This window comes from Lepidochelys olivacea (genome assembly GCF_965140295.1).
Source record: "Lepidochelys olivacea isolate rLepOli2 genome assembly, chromosome: 7".
Taxonomy (NCBI): Eukaryota; Metazoa; Chordata; order Testudines; family Cheloniidae; genus Lepidochelys; species Lepidochelys olivacea.
This window is the reverse complement of record NC_140417.1, coordinates 90,394,270-90,409,050: the sequence shown is the minus strand read 5'-3', so window position 1 is coordinate 90,409,050 and position 14,781 is coordinate 90,394,270. Positions and strand designations below refer to the sequence as shown.

General features: G+C 38.9%; 1 protein-coding gene across 3 annotated transcripts in view; it reads right to left on the bottom strand.

Annotated features, from left to right (window-relative positions):
• Positions 1–129: 129 nt before the first annotated feature.
• A1CF (APOBEC1 complementation factor) overlaps positions 130–14,781 on the bottom strand; it is a 50,691-nt gene continuing 36,039 nt past the window's right edge. For 2 of the 3 annotated variants that reach the window (XM_084632932.1, XM_084632933.1), the window contains exons 10-12: positions 11,354–11,490; positions 8,227–8,360; positions 130–5,363 (exon numbers count right to left, since the gene is read on the bottom strand). In XM_084632932.1, coding sequence (XP_084489058.1) covers positions 5,212–5,363; positions 8,227–8,360; positions 11,354–11,490 — 423 coding nt within the window. In that variant the 3' untranslated portion in view covers positions 130–5,211. Of the gene's footprint in view, positions 5,364–8,216; positions 8,361–11,353; positions 11,491–14,781 lie in introns of all 3 variants that reach the window. The other variant, XM_084632934.1, reaches the window with a different exon arrangement.

Genomic DNA, 14,781 nt, shown 5'->3' with positions numbered 1-14,781 from the left:
GCAATTGCAGAGGAGAATGCCATGGTTTTTTTTAAAATCACGTTAATGAGATAGTGTCTAAAGTGTATAAATAGAAATAAGCTCGTTAGCTCCAGCAGTTACAGAAGAACTGAACTTTCACAAATGTGGCCAGATCTTGCACTTTTTATTCAGGCAAAACATTCGCTGAAGTTAATGAGAGTTTTACCTCACCTAAGAAGAGCAGGACTGGGGCCCAATTCGTTTCAGTGACTCTGACATATGAATAAGCTTTTGACAATACAACAATGAACTAAATTAATATGACACTCTAGAGACTAGGGGGCACCAAAGAATTGACAAACAGTGTAATTTCCCTTTTGTTTTCCAAAAATCCTTAAAGGGATACTGCCAAGATGGGTAAACCCCAAATGATTTCGTGTCCCCTTTTATGTATGAGTACTTTGCACTTAGATACCACTCTCCATCTGAAGATACTAACGTGCTTTACAGACATTAATGAATTTAATCTATGAAGAAGGGGAAAGGACAGTTTTATTAGGCAAGTTTTACAGATAAAGAAAGTGAGCACAAAGGCATTAAGTGACTTGCCAAAAGCAGGGTTCCTCATTCTAAGTGATAAAACCGTCCTCCTTCCTACAAACTTTGCAAAGCCAATGAGCTTGATTCTCCTTTCATGCTGGCCTAAATCAAGAATAATGCCATTGAACTCAGTGGAACTACATGGGTGTATATCTGGTACGAATGCAATCAGAATCAGACCATAAATATATATAAACTATTGTTTTTCTTACCAAAGCTAATGCTTTAAACCTTAAAATGAACAAACAACCTGGAAGCTGGAAACAGCATGGATAAGCAATCTTATGATGCCAAACCAGGGCATGGGTGTGATGGGTGGAGAGGAAATAGGCCTGATTCTGCTCCCATTGTAGTCCAGGGCAAATGGGCTTCAATGCCACTGTAGCAGGCCCAATGTTAAAAACATAGTTTACTCTCAAGCCTCCAGTGGGTTACAGAGAATAATGAACTAAAAAGAAAAAGCAAGAGTTTTAAAAATGATTACAAATATCTTGACAGTGTCCCTTTAAGTTTCCTATATAAATTCCATAGAGCATATACATTTAAAAGAGTGATTAGGGCTTAGAAGAGTGATCCCTGTCTCTCTATAACAAAGTTGCAAAACACTGCAGGAATAGGTAGACTAATAGCATTAGAGACTATACAATTTATACATTTGTTCCATTACTACTACAAGTAAGTCAACAAAAATACGAGAAAAAAGTAAATATAAACACTTAACTGTTACTAGTCTAGTAAACGGTATTTCATATACCAATGTGCTTTGAAGAGCTTTATATATATTAAAAACTCTACTTAGAAAAGCAAAATAATTTTCACAGTGTCGTTGTTTCACATATACTGGTTTACAAATTTGGGGCCTAATCCATTTCTCATTACAATCAAGGCAACACTCTTAACTACACTGGGTGCAGGCAGGATTAGGTAATTTTTTAGCACTGAGTGCCTCTCATGTGACCAGTGTGTCAGAGGGTGAAAGGTGGTGAAAGTTCTTGTTTTGCTCTTTGATGGAGAAGATGCGTAGCTGAAACAGTGGCATTAAAAAAATGATTGGTGACTACAATATGAAAATCTGACAGTGTAAATCCTCTCCATTAATAATGGAAGGGGTTTGTGGATAACGTTGAGATATAGACTGAGATATTGTAAGCTTCCTTTCTCTCTGTACTAAAACTATTATCTATGGGGACCTTAATAACCATTTATTAACTTGCATGACATTTTGTCACTAAAAAGAGACTAGTACTGAATTATTTTGAATAATAACTTATTGCGCTCTCTCTGTCTGTCTCCGCATTTTGATCTCTACTAGTTTTGAACTTATAATTGCCTCATACTCCTAATCGTGCAATAAAATATATAATTTTTTCAAGGAAGAGAGATTTGGGTGCGGACTTATTTTTCTTGATTTCATATGCATAGAGTAACATTTACAGTTCACCTAATAAGGAAAACCTAGAAATCCAGGACCATAGGATAAGCTTTCTTATTCTGCTCTTATATGTGCAAACTGTAGCATTGTCTCAAGAGCATCCTGTTAGAGTGAAGTCAGTTGTCATCAGAGCACCTTACAAGGCAGTACTTTGTGTCTATAAAAGCAAGTGTGTGTTGTACAGTGTGATCGCTATTGTCTGCAGCTGCACAACTGTATTGTGTCTGGTTCTTGCACCTCACCCTACAAACAATCTGCAGTGTGTTTTCTTGCTGATTATTTCATTTCATTTCATTTCATTTCAAGCATTGCAAATTATTGATGTTAATTAGGTGCAACTTCTGTAATTTAGTATAGTTTAGTCTTAGCTCAAGTTTTATTAACTAAAAATGGGCGCAAACCAAAACCTCATATATGGACACTCTTGAATTTTGGGACAGGTGGGTCCAGATCTGGTGCCTCAGGTACACTTCTGCGTGATATGTCTGGAACCAAAGAGCCCTACATTTTCTATAATGTTTGCATATTTACAGTAGTAAAAAGATCAAGTCTCATATTCAGCAAACTCCTTTGGGCTTATCTTCTCAGAAATGTTGCAGCTTTCTGAGTACACAATTTCATAACTAGTGTTGACTCACTAAGCTTAAAGTGAAGTGAGTACCATAGGGGTACAGTGGGATACAAACTAGGAGGGTCTGTGTGGCTACAGTATGCATTATAGGCTCTACATCCCATAGAAAGATCATGTGAAAGGAGAATGCAAGCTTTCTGAGATGCTCAGAAAGACCAGTCTGCCATATTGTCCCCTCAGGAATTGGCGTGCAGTATCTTACAGTTGGAAGCTCTCCACATTTGGGTGTGATTAAAAGATGTGTGCTATACCTCAGTCTTTTCACTTGTTGGAGAGGAGATGGTTATTCCTGGGTAGGTCTGAGGTGACTGATATTGCAATGAAAGGATGATTCTCCCATGCTGTAAATCAAAGGGGAATTTTAATATCTAATATTTAATATCTAATAAAAGCTTGCCTGTATGATATAATGTCATTTTACAGCCTATAGACTCTGGCTCCTCAGGCTAATGGAGACATCAGATCGTTTCAACAGCTGATTTTTAAGAAACTTAAAAGGCATATGTACAATGGCTTTTGGGAGGTTCAAAAGATCACCATCAACTTGCAACCCTCAGAAATTGTAATAAGATCAGGCACTGCACAGACCCTTGCCATACTTGTTACAAGACTAATAAATATAATGGGAAAACATATTGTTCAATTAATTAGTCAAGGGCTGGCTATAGACTGCAACAGATGATATTTCAGTTATTAAATTGATACTTCATTGGATTTTGGCCAAAAGGCCATAAAAAATTCTATTGGTTTAAATTATAATGCAACTTTGACATGGCTTCAGTGTCATGCTAAACTGTTGATGAACACACAGCTTTCTCCAAAGTTCCATTTTCTTACATTTTACATGGCTTTAAATTTCTCTTAGTATAATTTTTATAGTAGAGGACAATGCTCTCAGGGACAATAGGTAATTAACTGCTAGTGTAAGAGGGTGTAATTCCAAGAACTTGCTTACACCTGCGGTGAATTTGTCCCAAAGAGATGACTTGCGCTAGAAGGACAGTGACTTTCAGAGAGGTTTAGCAAGCATGATGATTAAATCTCACTTCTGAATTCTCATGGGCTGGTTTAACTGAAAATCAGCCACGATAAACTTTTTTGGATTTCACCATAAGTAGTTACGGGACGCTTTTCTAAATTATTTACTCTCTAGGGCAAAGGGATGGGAACTGAAAATACTACATTGTTTTGTTGAGATTTTGCCTTCTTCTATACAGACCTGAGCACTACAAGAAGATAGAGAAAACTCCAGTGACTGAAACCTATCCACTACATTAAACATCAAATCAGCTCTGAAATGCACATAAATAAGCACATCAGATTTTTCTGCTAAATGTGTGAAAACCAGCTTTTGCTGTCAGTTTCAACCTGGCCTTTGATATATTGGCCAGAGTTGTCAAAACATTTTAGATACCTAAACAAGCATTTAATGTCTCTAATCTAGTGTTTATATGGAAGATAGGCTCATATATGATTTTCAAAGGAAGCAAAGCTGTGTGCAGGACCTCTGTGCACACAGAGTTGCCTTAAATTTCACACATTGTTTGCTTGACCTAGGATATAGGAGGATTTTCTAGGTGGGTGGAGGTGCACATGGGTCAACATAGGCTCATGAAAGTTAGGCATGGTCAGGGCACATCTAACTCATTATGCTTGTTATGGATGAGCAGGCAGAGAATCAATTCCCCATTGGCTTATGTGAATGAGGTACAAGTACAAAAGAGGTATCCAAGGACACAAAAAGCCCCTCCTATCCATACACACAGCTGAGAGGAAGAAAGGAAAACAGAGAATGAGACATAATGTAGCTAGCTGGAGAGAGCCAGGCAATTAGGTACTGGACTGGGTGGTAGCCAGCGAACACAGGCTCGGCTGGGGATAGCATCGGAGCTTTGTTATGCGGAGGAAGTGAATTGTTTTGTAGAATGGGGTGAGAGGTTTTCTGTGTTTCTCAAGGGGAAGGACAGTGATCCCACCAACCATTCATGTCATACAGTAGTGGTTGAGGTGCAACACTACAACTCAGCAGCCTGCAAAGAGGATTCTGTTCTAACGCCTTTTTGCTCCTCTCCCCACTGTGTATAGCCCACTTGTGCCCCTGAGGAATTAGGGGGAGACTTAAAAAATTGTGGGAGTTGGGTGCCTAACTGCCCCCATTTATGCTTTTAAGTCTTGCTATGCACCACGAATATGGGTATGATAACATAGCTAGCTCATCTGAGATGTCTAACTGCTTTTCAAGCTCTAAAGTCGCTACATAATTGGGAATATTTCTGTGTTCAGCATGGATTGTTGTTTGTAAACACACACAGTAATATATACCTGAGAACCTTTAAGAACTTTTTCCTGGGCCAAGGTAATTTGTTGTTGTTTTTTTTCCAGTGCGAAAAATTGATTTTTAAAATTTGTTTTGGTATATGTTCCATTGTAAAACTATCAATCTAGAAGTATAAAACTATCACTAAATCTAAGTTTGGACAATAGATTAGTTTAAAATATTGAGGTCACAATAATTATCAGACTGAGCTAGCCTCTTGCCGCACTTGATTAAAAGAAAACATTGATTTAAAAAAAACAAAACAGTCTCTCAAAACGTTCCATAACCATCACTACGAGTAGCTACTGCAAAGGCAGGGTAGGCTTCATACGTTGCGTAAGGTGCTAAATCTTGTCCCAGCGTCACTGCTTGTTTTAGTTGTGTAACTGGTACAGTAGCAGCTGGATTAGCAATGGTGTATCCTGCAATGAAAAACAGACACAAAAATGCATTTTGATGCAAATGTACCTGCAGAGCATGATATAGCTGATAACCATCCTTTTGTCTACATGATTACATAAACAGGTGAAGATTTCATTGTGAATGGTAACAGTATATTTGTCAGATTAAATATACTTACTTGTTCTGATGTCTGTGTTTATCAGATGTTATTATAAATGATCATTTTCTCTACTTTGTAGTCATATTGGACAGTGACAATTTTGGTATAGCTAGTTAGCAAAGTTTTCAAAAAGAATCTGTAAAACACATCATTTCCCAACTTTTCCCCCACCCTGTTATTCACTGAATGATTTTTCCCCAGTATTTGGTTATCTCTAAACTAAGGATGTTACTATAGGCCTATATACTCTACTTCACACTTGGCATATGAAGGACAAGACAGATCTCTGTAGCACAAGAATGTTCCCGGTCAGGTTTCATGAGCAGAAATCTGTATAAATGATGGAATTGCATACTACCACTCAATCATGCTTATTCTCTACCATAGTCTCCTCTCAAAATGTGTGTGTATGTATAAGTAACATCGTGTAGAGACGAGAGATATTTCCAATACATAAACTTGGGAAAATAGTGGAAATTACGCTTCATATGGCTATATAGCACACCTCCACAGCATGTCAGGTGGCTCAAGTGGGATGGGCTAAAGCGGGTGGTCCCAGGAACGGGGGGTTCCAGGGAGGGGTTCAGGTACTGATCCTGGGGTTAGGTGGGAGGCTGTGGAGAGGACTTGCATGTGGCCCCAGGGGCGGAGTTCAAGAGCAGCAAGACTATTGGGAGGGCTGGGCCCCCTGTGAACAGTGTTGCAACCCCATGCACCAGGGGCCAAGTTACAAAGCCTGGAGCAGATAGCTGAGCCCAGCCAGTCCCATAGGACAGTAGCTACTTCAGCCAGGACAGCAGTTTTGGGGGTCGAAGTGGGACAGTCTTGCAAAAGCCAGGGCTATTGAGAGGTCTGGTACAGAGAATTTTCCATCTGAATGATTTTTCAACAGAAAATACAGTTTCCAAAAATTGAAATGTTCTGTGTAAAACTTTTGAGTTTGCTGAAATTTTTTGATATTTTATCAAGAAAACTGAACCACCATAATATTTCATTTTGGGTTGGTTAGACCAGAAATCAAAATATTTTCATTTGTTGAACTGACACAAAACCTTTTGTTTAGAATTAAGCCAATATTAAACTGCAGTCCATAATCTCCCATGATGCAGCATTGTCTCCCCTCTGACCAAAGGGTGTGGTGTATCATGGAAAATGTAGGCACACCAGGGAACCTAGCCTATAGGGGACAGTGGAGAGGATCAGGCAATCGGAACGACAATTCCCATGAGGCAATGTACCAAAATAAGGAAATACAATTTAATCTTGAACTCGCTCAAAATGAAGTATTTTTGGTCAGTTCAACAAACCAAAAGGAAATATTTAAATTTGAGAGCATTGAAATTTTTTGTTTTTGATCAAAATTGCCCAAACATTCATTTCTGAACTGAAATTTTTCTAAGTTTTTATTTAATAAAAAATGCTGATTTTTCAACTTTTGACCCAATTGAGGACAGAAAAAAATGGGACGGAAATTCCAATTTTTTGCTCCGCTTTAATATATATGTGTGTACTGATTATGTCCGTATCAACTCCCACTCCATTCACTGTGAACACAATTGAATCACATGAATGAGAAGAGAAGTCCATATCCATGCCAGAAGTAAAGCAAATAAATGCACGTGGATTGGGATCTGCAGGCTTTCAGCCATCATTGACTAAGAGTCTTTGTTCATGAGTGATACTTCATGCTCCTCTGAAGTCACGCACATTTGAAAGCAAGATTTATCCCCACATGCCTGACTTAGTATTCAGAAAATTATGGAAATATAACGGCAAGTCAAATGTGTTGCGGGCTGAAAAGTTAATGTACGTGTATTTGTCAAGTTTCCAAGACAAATAAAAAGGGTGGGTGAAAGAAAGGGAGATATTATAATTAAGCAGTAAGTGGGGACTGGATTCAATAAAAAGTCCATTTGGCTTACATGCTGCGGAAGCCTTCACAAACCCAGACAAATTGATTTTTCTGTGGCTTTTGTGGACTTCTGTGGCAGAATCTGGAGATATATATATATATATATATATATAAATTATTGAATCTGTCCTCAAGACACTGCAAAAAATTCAGTAGTATGATTAATGCATGCTTTGTGTGCAGTTTGGCTCAAGGCATTCCCAAGATCTCAGTGGAGAACAGTGTAAATGCAGTGTCTATAAATTGGATTTGTGTTTCTGTCTGACTTTTTCCACAATTTTCCGAGCCATTTTGGCTAGTTATTAAAGCTATTTATCAGAGATGGGCCCCCAGACTGGAATAATGAGTACTAATGCTTTTGAATTTTGGGAAAATTTGGATTAGTTCCTAAATTTAGTGATTGTCCTCATTTTTCTTGTGGGTCAAATCAAAACTGTAGCTCCAAACACTCCCAACTTTGAGGAAGTTCTGATGTAGATTATAGTTTATAGCTCAAGCCCATCTCCAATACTTATTTAAACAAGTTTTCTCCTCCCATCCCCTCTCACTTGATCCTACAGTGGAGTCATAGTACATCATTTGAAAACATGCATTCTTATGCCAGCAAACTATCATAACCCAGAGTATTATATTGTGTTCTCCACAAATAAGGGACAGGAATGGATGCACGGATATGTAGACAGATAGCCAATATGTGCATTTCCATTCAGTAGATTTGAATCTGAACACGCCTGCAATCCTGCTATATGTAATTAAGTAGCTAACAAAAATATATCTTCAGAAGAGCTTCTCAGTACAGACCTTCACATACCTGGAAATGCAGGAGCTGTAGCAGGAGTCTCTGCTCCCTCTGTGGGAATGCCCAGGGTCTGAAGAGTATATTCTGCAGCATAGGTCTTGGCTTCATCAACATATGCACTAAGCTTAGGAGGTGTGAAGGGATGTCTATGAATCAGAAATAAAACATTAGCTGTTTTTTGTATTCTAAGGATCAGACACAAACTCCTCACAGACCAGGACACACCAACTCAGAGTGGCACCAGCTCCTGCCAGAACAACAGATGCAAAACCTGCAGACCTACCTCCTCTGCTACAATGATCAAAACCTCCCACAATGCACCTTTCAAGGTCTATGAACCCTACACCTGCCTACCACAATGTGTGATGTATTTCATCCAATGCACTATACGCCCCTCAAAACAACTATGTGGATGAAACCAGACAAGCACTATGCTCCCAAATGAATTCAAATGATAAAAGACAAAAACACTGTATCACCCATGGGTGAACACTTTTCACAAAATAATCACTACATATCTGACCTCTCAGTCTTTATCCTCAAAGGAAACCGGCACAACATCTCCAAAAGATGAGCCTGGGAGTCTAAATCCATAACTTTGCAAGACTAAAAATCATGGACTGAACAGAGACACGGGATTTATAGCTTATTACAACCAGCTATAACCCACTTACTCTTACCATTCTTCCCCCCACATATGTCTTTGTTTCCCCTCTTCTTTCTTTCCCCCCGGATGACTGGAGGGGTGTTAACAGCTCACTAATGCTAGTCTGTTCTACCATGTATTTAGCTGTGACACTCTGGGTATGTCTATACCGCAATTAGACACTTGTGGCTGGCCCATGCCAGCTGACACAGGCTTATGGGGCTGTTTAGTTTTGATGCAGACATTTGGGCTCAGGCTGGAGTCTGAGCACTGGGCCCTAGAGTCTAGGCTCCAGCCTGAGCCTGAACGTCTACATTGCTATTAAACAGCCCCTTAGCTTGAGCCCGGTGAGCCTGAGTCAGCTGGCATAGGCCAGCTGCGGGTTTTTAATGGCAGTGTAGACAAACCCTCAGAGTACAATTCCCAGCACTGAAGAACAGCTCTGAGTAAGCTCAAAAGCTTGTCTATCTCACCAACAGAAGCTAGTCCAATGTAAGATATTACCTCAACCATCTTGTCTCTTGCATATTCTGGCACCAACAGGGCTACAACAAAACTGCGTCCTATTACTGATATTCTGTGAGAGAATACGTATTTGAGAAAAACACTACTATAAAAGAAAAACACTTAATATTAATGTATGCACTAGTACACAAATGTTAGCAGCCTGAAGTTCACTGTTCATGCAGGAAAAAAAGACATGTATCTTGAAAACTTGCATATTTCTGCTTATTTTTGCAAACTTCCTCAAACTGGAGGTGTAAATAGATATATAAAATATCTTTTAAATATAAAATGGCTATTTGCTAAATATGACTCATTAACCATTCTTTTTGCTTACATGATGTGGTGTAACCTGCTGAAATGAATCCAAAACATTGTTATGGGTTAGCAGTGAAAATGTACTGTATTTGATTTCTAGCTGGTATAATTATAGACAGGGTTAGTGGCTCAGCCTATTATTAAGGTTACCCAACACGTCCCATTGTAAGACCCTTTTATTTTGTTTATACTTTGCTAAATTTTAACAGTTTGGCCTGAAATTTTCCAAGCTAGTTGTCTGCCTCAGACTGATTTTAATTTTTTTAATTTGGAAAATTAAAAAATGGTTCAGCCATTTCTAAAAGTTGAGTCTATGGAAAAATATATTGTTTTTGCTGACTGTTAAAAAATCCTGCAGATCTTGTCTTTGAAAAGCTGTAGTGAGCCAATGTTTTGGAGCAGGGGCTTGAAATTTGGCAGAGAGTCATGGTGGCCTTTGCATCAGGATCTGATTTTTGCCATCCCTGTGAAAAATCAGGGAGAGAGTCATGCTGAGAGTTGTGGGTAGGGAAGGACAGATCTGACAAGGAGCTGGAATACAGAGGGAGAACTGGCACTGACTAGGCAAACAGACTGGGACAAGCAGTCGGTGGTGGGTGGACACTGAGTTTGGACGAGGAACTCGGGTTCTGTGAGACAGTGGGGATGAGCAAGATATATAAGGGTAGGATGGTGACTGGAGACCAGGGGCTGAGGCGACAGAGACAGATTAGCTGGGGGTGAGGAGGGAGGGAACTGCGACTGGCTGGACAAAAGTCTGGGGAAAAGGAACTTGGGGGAGATTGAGCCTGGGAGGGGGAAGACTACAGCTAGCTGGGCAAGAGGCCTGGGACTGGTATGAGAAGCCTGGGAAGTGGAGACTGGGATTGGGTAGATAAGGAGACTGGGATGAATAGCTAGGGTGGGGAAGAGTTGAACTTGGACAGGGGCAAGTTGGAGGGGATAAGGCAGAAACAGTCAAGCTTGAGGAGAATAGGCAGAAAAGTTTGAGCCCTCTACAGAACATTCCCCTCCAGACTGGGGAATAGAATCCAAGGTTCCTGAGTCTCACCATTCCTCTGGTGTCAGCAAATACCTGTGAAACCCACTAGCAGTGTGTGTGATAAATCCTCCTCTAGTGCTGGTTCATGTAGAGCATAACAGCCCACTACTGCTATTAGCTCAGGTGACAGAAGTCTGTGAGGTGGGTCTAAAGGTTCCAAACCTGCTGATGAACCATGTGGGTATCACTATGATGCCAGTTGATGGCTTGTCTGTTTATTCAGTTTGCTTTTTAAAAATCCTCAGAAATTACCCAGCAAAAACTATTTAAAAAACATTATTAAGGTTGAAAAGTCAAGCACCTAATTCTGGCATTTCCTAATTTTTAAGGTTGCCTGTGCAACTTTAATTTGTCTCCCTTATACAAATGCTCTGATACAGCCTTTAATTACCTGATCATATACTATTTTTTTCCACAGGACTCTTGCCTCATTCAGTAGACAGGATGGATAGTGCATACTGAATGAGTAGCTATCTAATGTTTTGTTCAATGTAGAGCTTTATCCTTCCTCTCCAAATCTAAAATTAATATAAATAGTGGTCTATGTAGTTGTTTCTAGCAATGATGCTGAATAAATAGAAAATTTTAAAAACTGATTAAAAACCATACAAAATGGAATAGTTACATACATAGTAGGATTCTGGCTGGCAAGGGCAGGAATAGTGATTTTATATAGGAATAGTTGTCTTTGGTCCTGGCCAATTGCAGAATGAAGCTGATAAACAGGTTGTCCCCAGTTATTTTTCTGGCAGATTTCTTCTAAGACCTATACGAGAAAAATGTATACCAGTTACAACCACATTTTAATGTTCTGTCCCATCTCCGGCACTACCTGCTGCAAAAATACATTGCTTTCCATTAGTTTTCATCTGTAGATTATATGCTCCAAATTCTTAGCTATATATATAACTATATACACACACACACAGAGAAGTTTTGTGTGTTTAAAGGGTCATAAAATCTAGGAATAGTGTAAGCAACTTAAACATTCAACCATGAATTATTTCATGAAGATAATTGTTATACCACTGAATCTGATGTATTTTCAGTTTAGCCCATTAACTGTTTTACTTTGATGCAGCATTGGAATAATTTCCTTTGACTTCTATTCATTAAGCCATTTATGTACTCCAGAATGCTGCATTTTTAACGTCTGTTAAAGAATTGTGACTGTATTATCCTTCACTTTTTCTCCGCTTCTTCTCCTGCTTAGTTGTGTGTAGTGAATGAATAGTGGGGGTGTATCCCTCTTCAAATTATTTGCCTAAAACCTATTTAAGTTACATTTCTGCACAGTTTACTGCAGAGGCTACTTGCTTGCTGATGCTCCTGGTCTGTAACAGAAATTCTAAATGGTATTGCCCTCTTCCTTTGCATTGATTATTCCACAAAATAAATCATTGTACTCAAATGTTATCACCCTACTTTATATTCCGTCTTCCAAATCACTGAATATATAGAGTGTCCCAAATCAGTCTTAATACTGATAATTAAGAGTCCTACTAGGGCTCACTTTCTACATAGCTTTCTATTAATGAGGTCCAAGCCAGTTGTTTGTTCAGACAATGTCATCCACCAGTTTTATGGATAGGAATCTTGACTGGATCCTCAAGGTGCCGGCTGGCTTTAGAATTAAAGGGGAATTAATATCCCCTTGGGTGCTCTGCTGCTCATCAGCCAACAAAGGAGATGCAAGGTGATTGGTTCTTGCTTCCCACAATCATGTACTTAAACCCCTGTACAGGATTTATCAGGCCTCTTGCCCCATGGTTAGCTAAACTCACCCACCCTCCCTCCTGATAGTTATATAACATAGGAACTGTGTTTTTATGTTGTTTTGGGACTGATTAATTACTTGTTTAAAAGTTCAGGAAGGAATTTTTCCCACTGGGGCCAAATTGGCTATGACCTAATGGAGTTTTTTCCCTTCCTCATAGTATCGGGAAGGCAAATTCAGGTTAAATAGGTATAGGATTTAGGAATTTCATTTGAGGAACTTTATGAATGTTAGTTCATTGCAACTTGAGGCCAGTGTCTGGTGTGGACAGAAGGCCAAAGGGCCAGTGACCAGACGAGCTGAAAGCCTTTCGCTGGTGGACCCCAGGTCTATGGGCAAGAGGGAGACTAGATTTGAGTTTGCAAATGGCAGTGGTACATAAATCTGTGCAGACCCTCTTTGGTACCCTCTGTCCCCTTTGAAGGGGAAGCGGGGGAAGATGAGAAGGTTCAGCAAAGCAAACTGTATCCTTGGGGTAGGCAGTGGAGAGTCTGCTCTGAGTTATGGGTTATATAATTGGAGCTATGTAAAAGTCTCACTAAACCCACGTATATGCCTGTTATTGGGAGATGTGGGACAAGGTTGATGAAAGATTAACGTTGGAGAAAAGCACTAACAAAGTTGCAGCCTACTGCCTAAAAATCATCGCCGTCTCTGTCCTCATTCACTTGCATATCCTGATCAAGTAGCTCTACCATATACCATGTTCAGTGACCTTAAAATGGAAACACACTACGGCATAAAAGACTATCACGAGTTTTCCAGTTAAATTTTCATCAAGGCTGCCGCCTCTAAACTGTTTGTTCAGTGTTGTAATGATTTACACTTAAATTTGCTCAAAGTGCTTTATAAACACTAGTAAATTTACCTCCCTGCTGTCCTCTTAGCTGGGAAAGTATTAACTCTACTTTTTTGTAAATGGGGAAATTGAGGCAGAGGGCAGTAAATAGACTTCAAAATGTCATAGAGGAAGGTCTCTTGATTCTGTTATCTGATGTATCCACAAGACTATCCCTCTTCTAATGTGATAGACCTTATCTTTGTTTTATAAATGTGTGCAGGCTATTCATACTCATATTCATTCTTATAGCACTGCTTTGGACAAGTTTTTCAAGGCATCACAATCCATCCATCAAAACCACATTAGTGATTTTTCACATTTCAAATTTTACATATGTTCAATTTCATTTTTAAATTCTTATTTGAATAACAAACTCAGATTTCAGTTTGCAAATGGCAGGAGTTCATAAATTGGGTAGTTAGGCATCTACCTGATTCTCATGTATAAATGTAGCTTGTGTGCAAAAGGGCAAATGTTTGTGTATGCAAGAACTTATATATGAAAAATTGCAAATGCAGAATCTTAAATATGAAAAATTGCTGGCAACATTTTAGAAGCTGCTTTTAAAATATTAGCCACCGTAGCCCAAAGCTAGTTTATGAACAGCTGGTTAGGCCCATTTTAAGATGTTCAATCAGTATTGAAATCCTATGTGAGACGTACATATATATAACAACTTAGCGGGGGAGAGGAAACAGAATTTGGAAGGGTCTGACATTAAAGCCTTTCTGAAATGGACCTAGATTAATGAATAATATTGACCAGATTCAAAAGTGAATCTAAACTACTGTCATTTATACCTTCTTCTATCCTGCCACCATGAGTGTGGGTTTGGTACTTTAATTTCTATCTGTGTATTAGTTGTTTTTCCTTCTAAACAATTTTTTTTTTACTCCTTAGCCTGTCAGCTAGACTCTTTTAGATTCAGTAGGCCAAATGCAGAAGTAATGTGAAAGGAGCTATAAGTACTATGTTTGGATATGAGTGTGCTCTCAGTGAGTCTGCTTCTCAACTGTTATAATTTACATACTGAAGAAAGTATGAATTACACCAGAGTAGTTTGTCCCAGGCTTAGATTCACTTAAGCCCACCTCAGAATTTGTCACTGTGACAACATTTTGTATGTTCCTAAGGAAACCACTTTATCAAGAAGATTTTCATATTAAATAAATGTCAGTATCAGTTCTATTTCAGGTTGTCTCTTGTATATCCTTAAAATCATTAGAGGTAATTCATCTATAACTATCAAAGAACAGCCTCTGGGCACTGGGACACAGGATTCTCAGGAGACTCACATAGTCATACTTGTGATTAGAAAGAGAGAAATTTTCAACTGTATTTTAGCAGGAATAAGCATTCTACAACATGTTTCTTGTGCTAATTAACAGACCTCTTTTATTATAAGCAGTGTCACTTTTAAATATCAAGGGCAACATTTT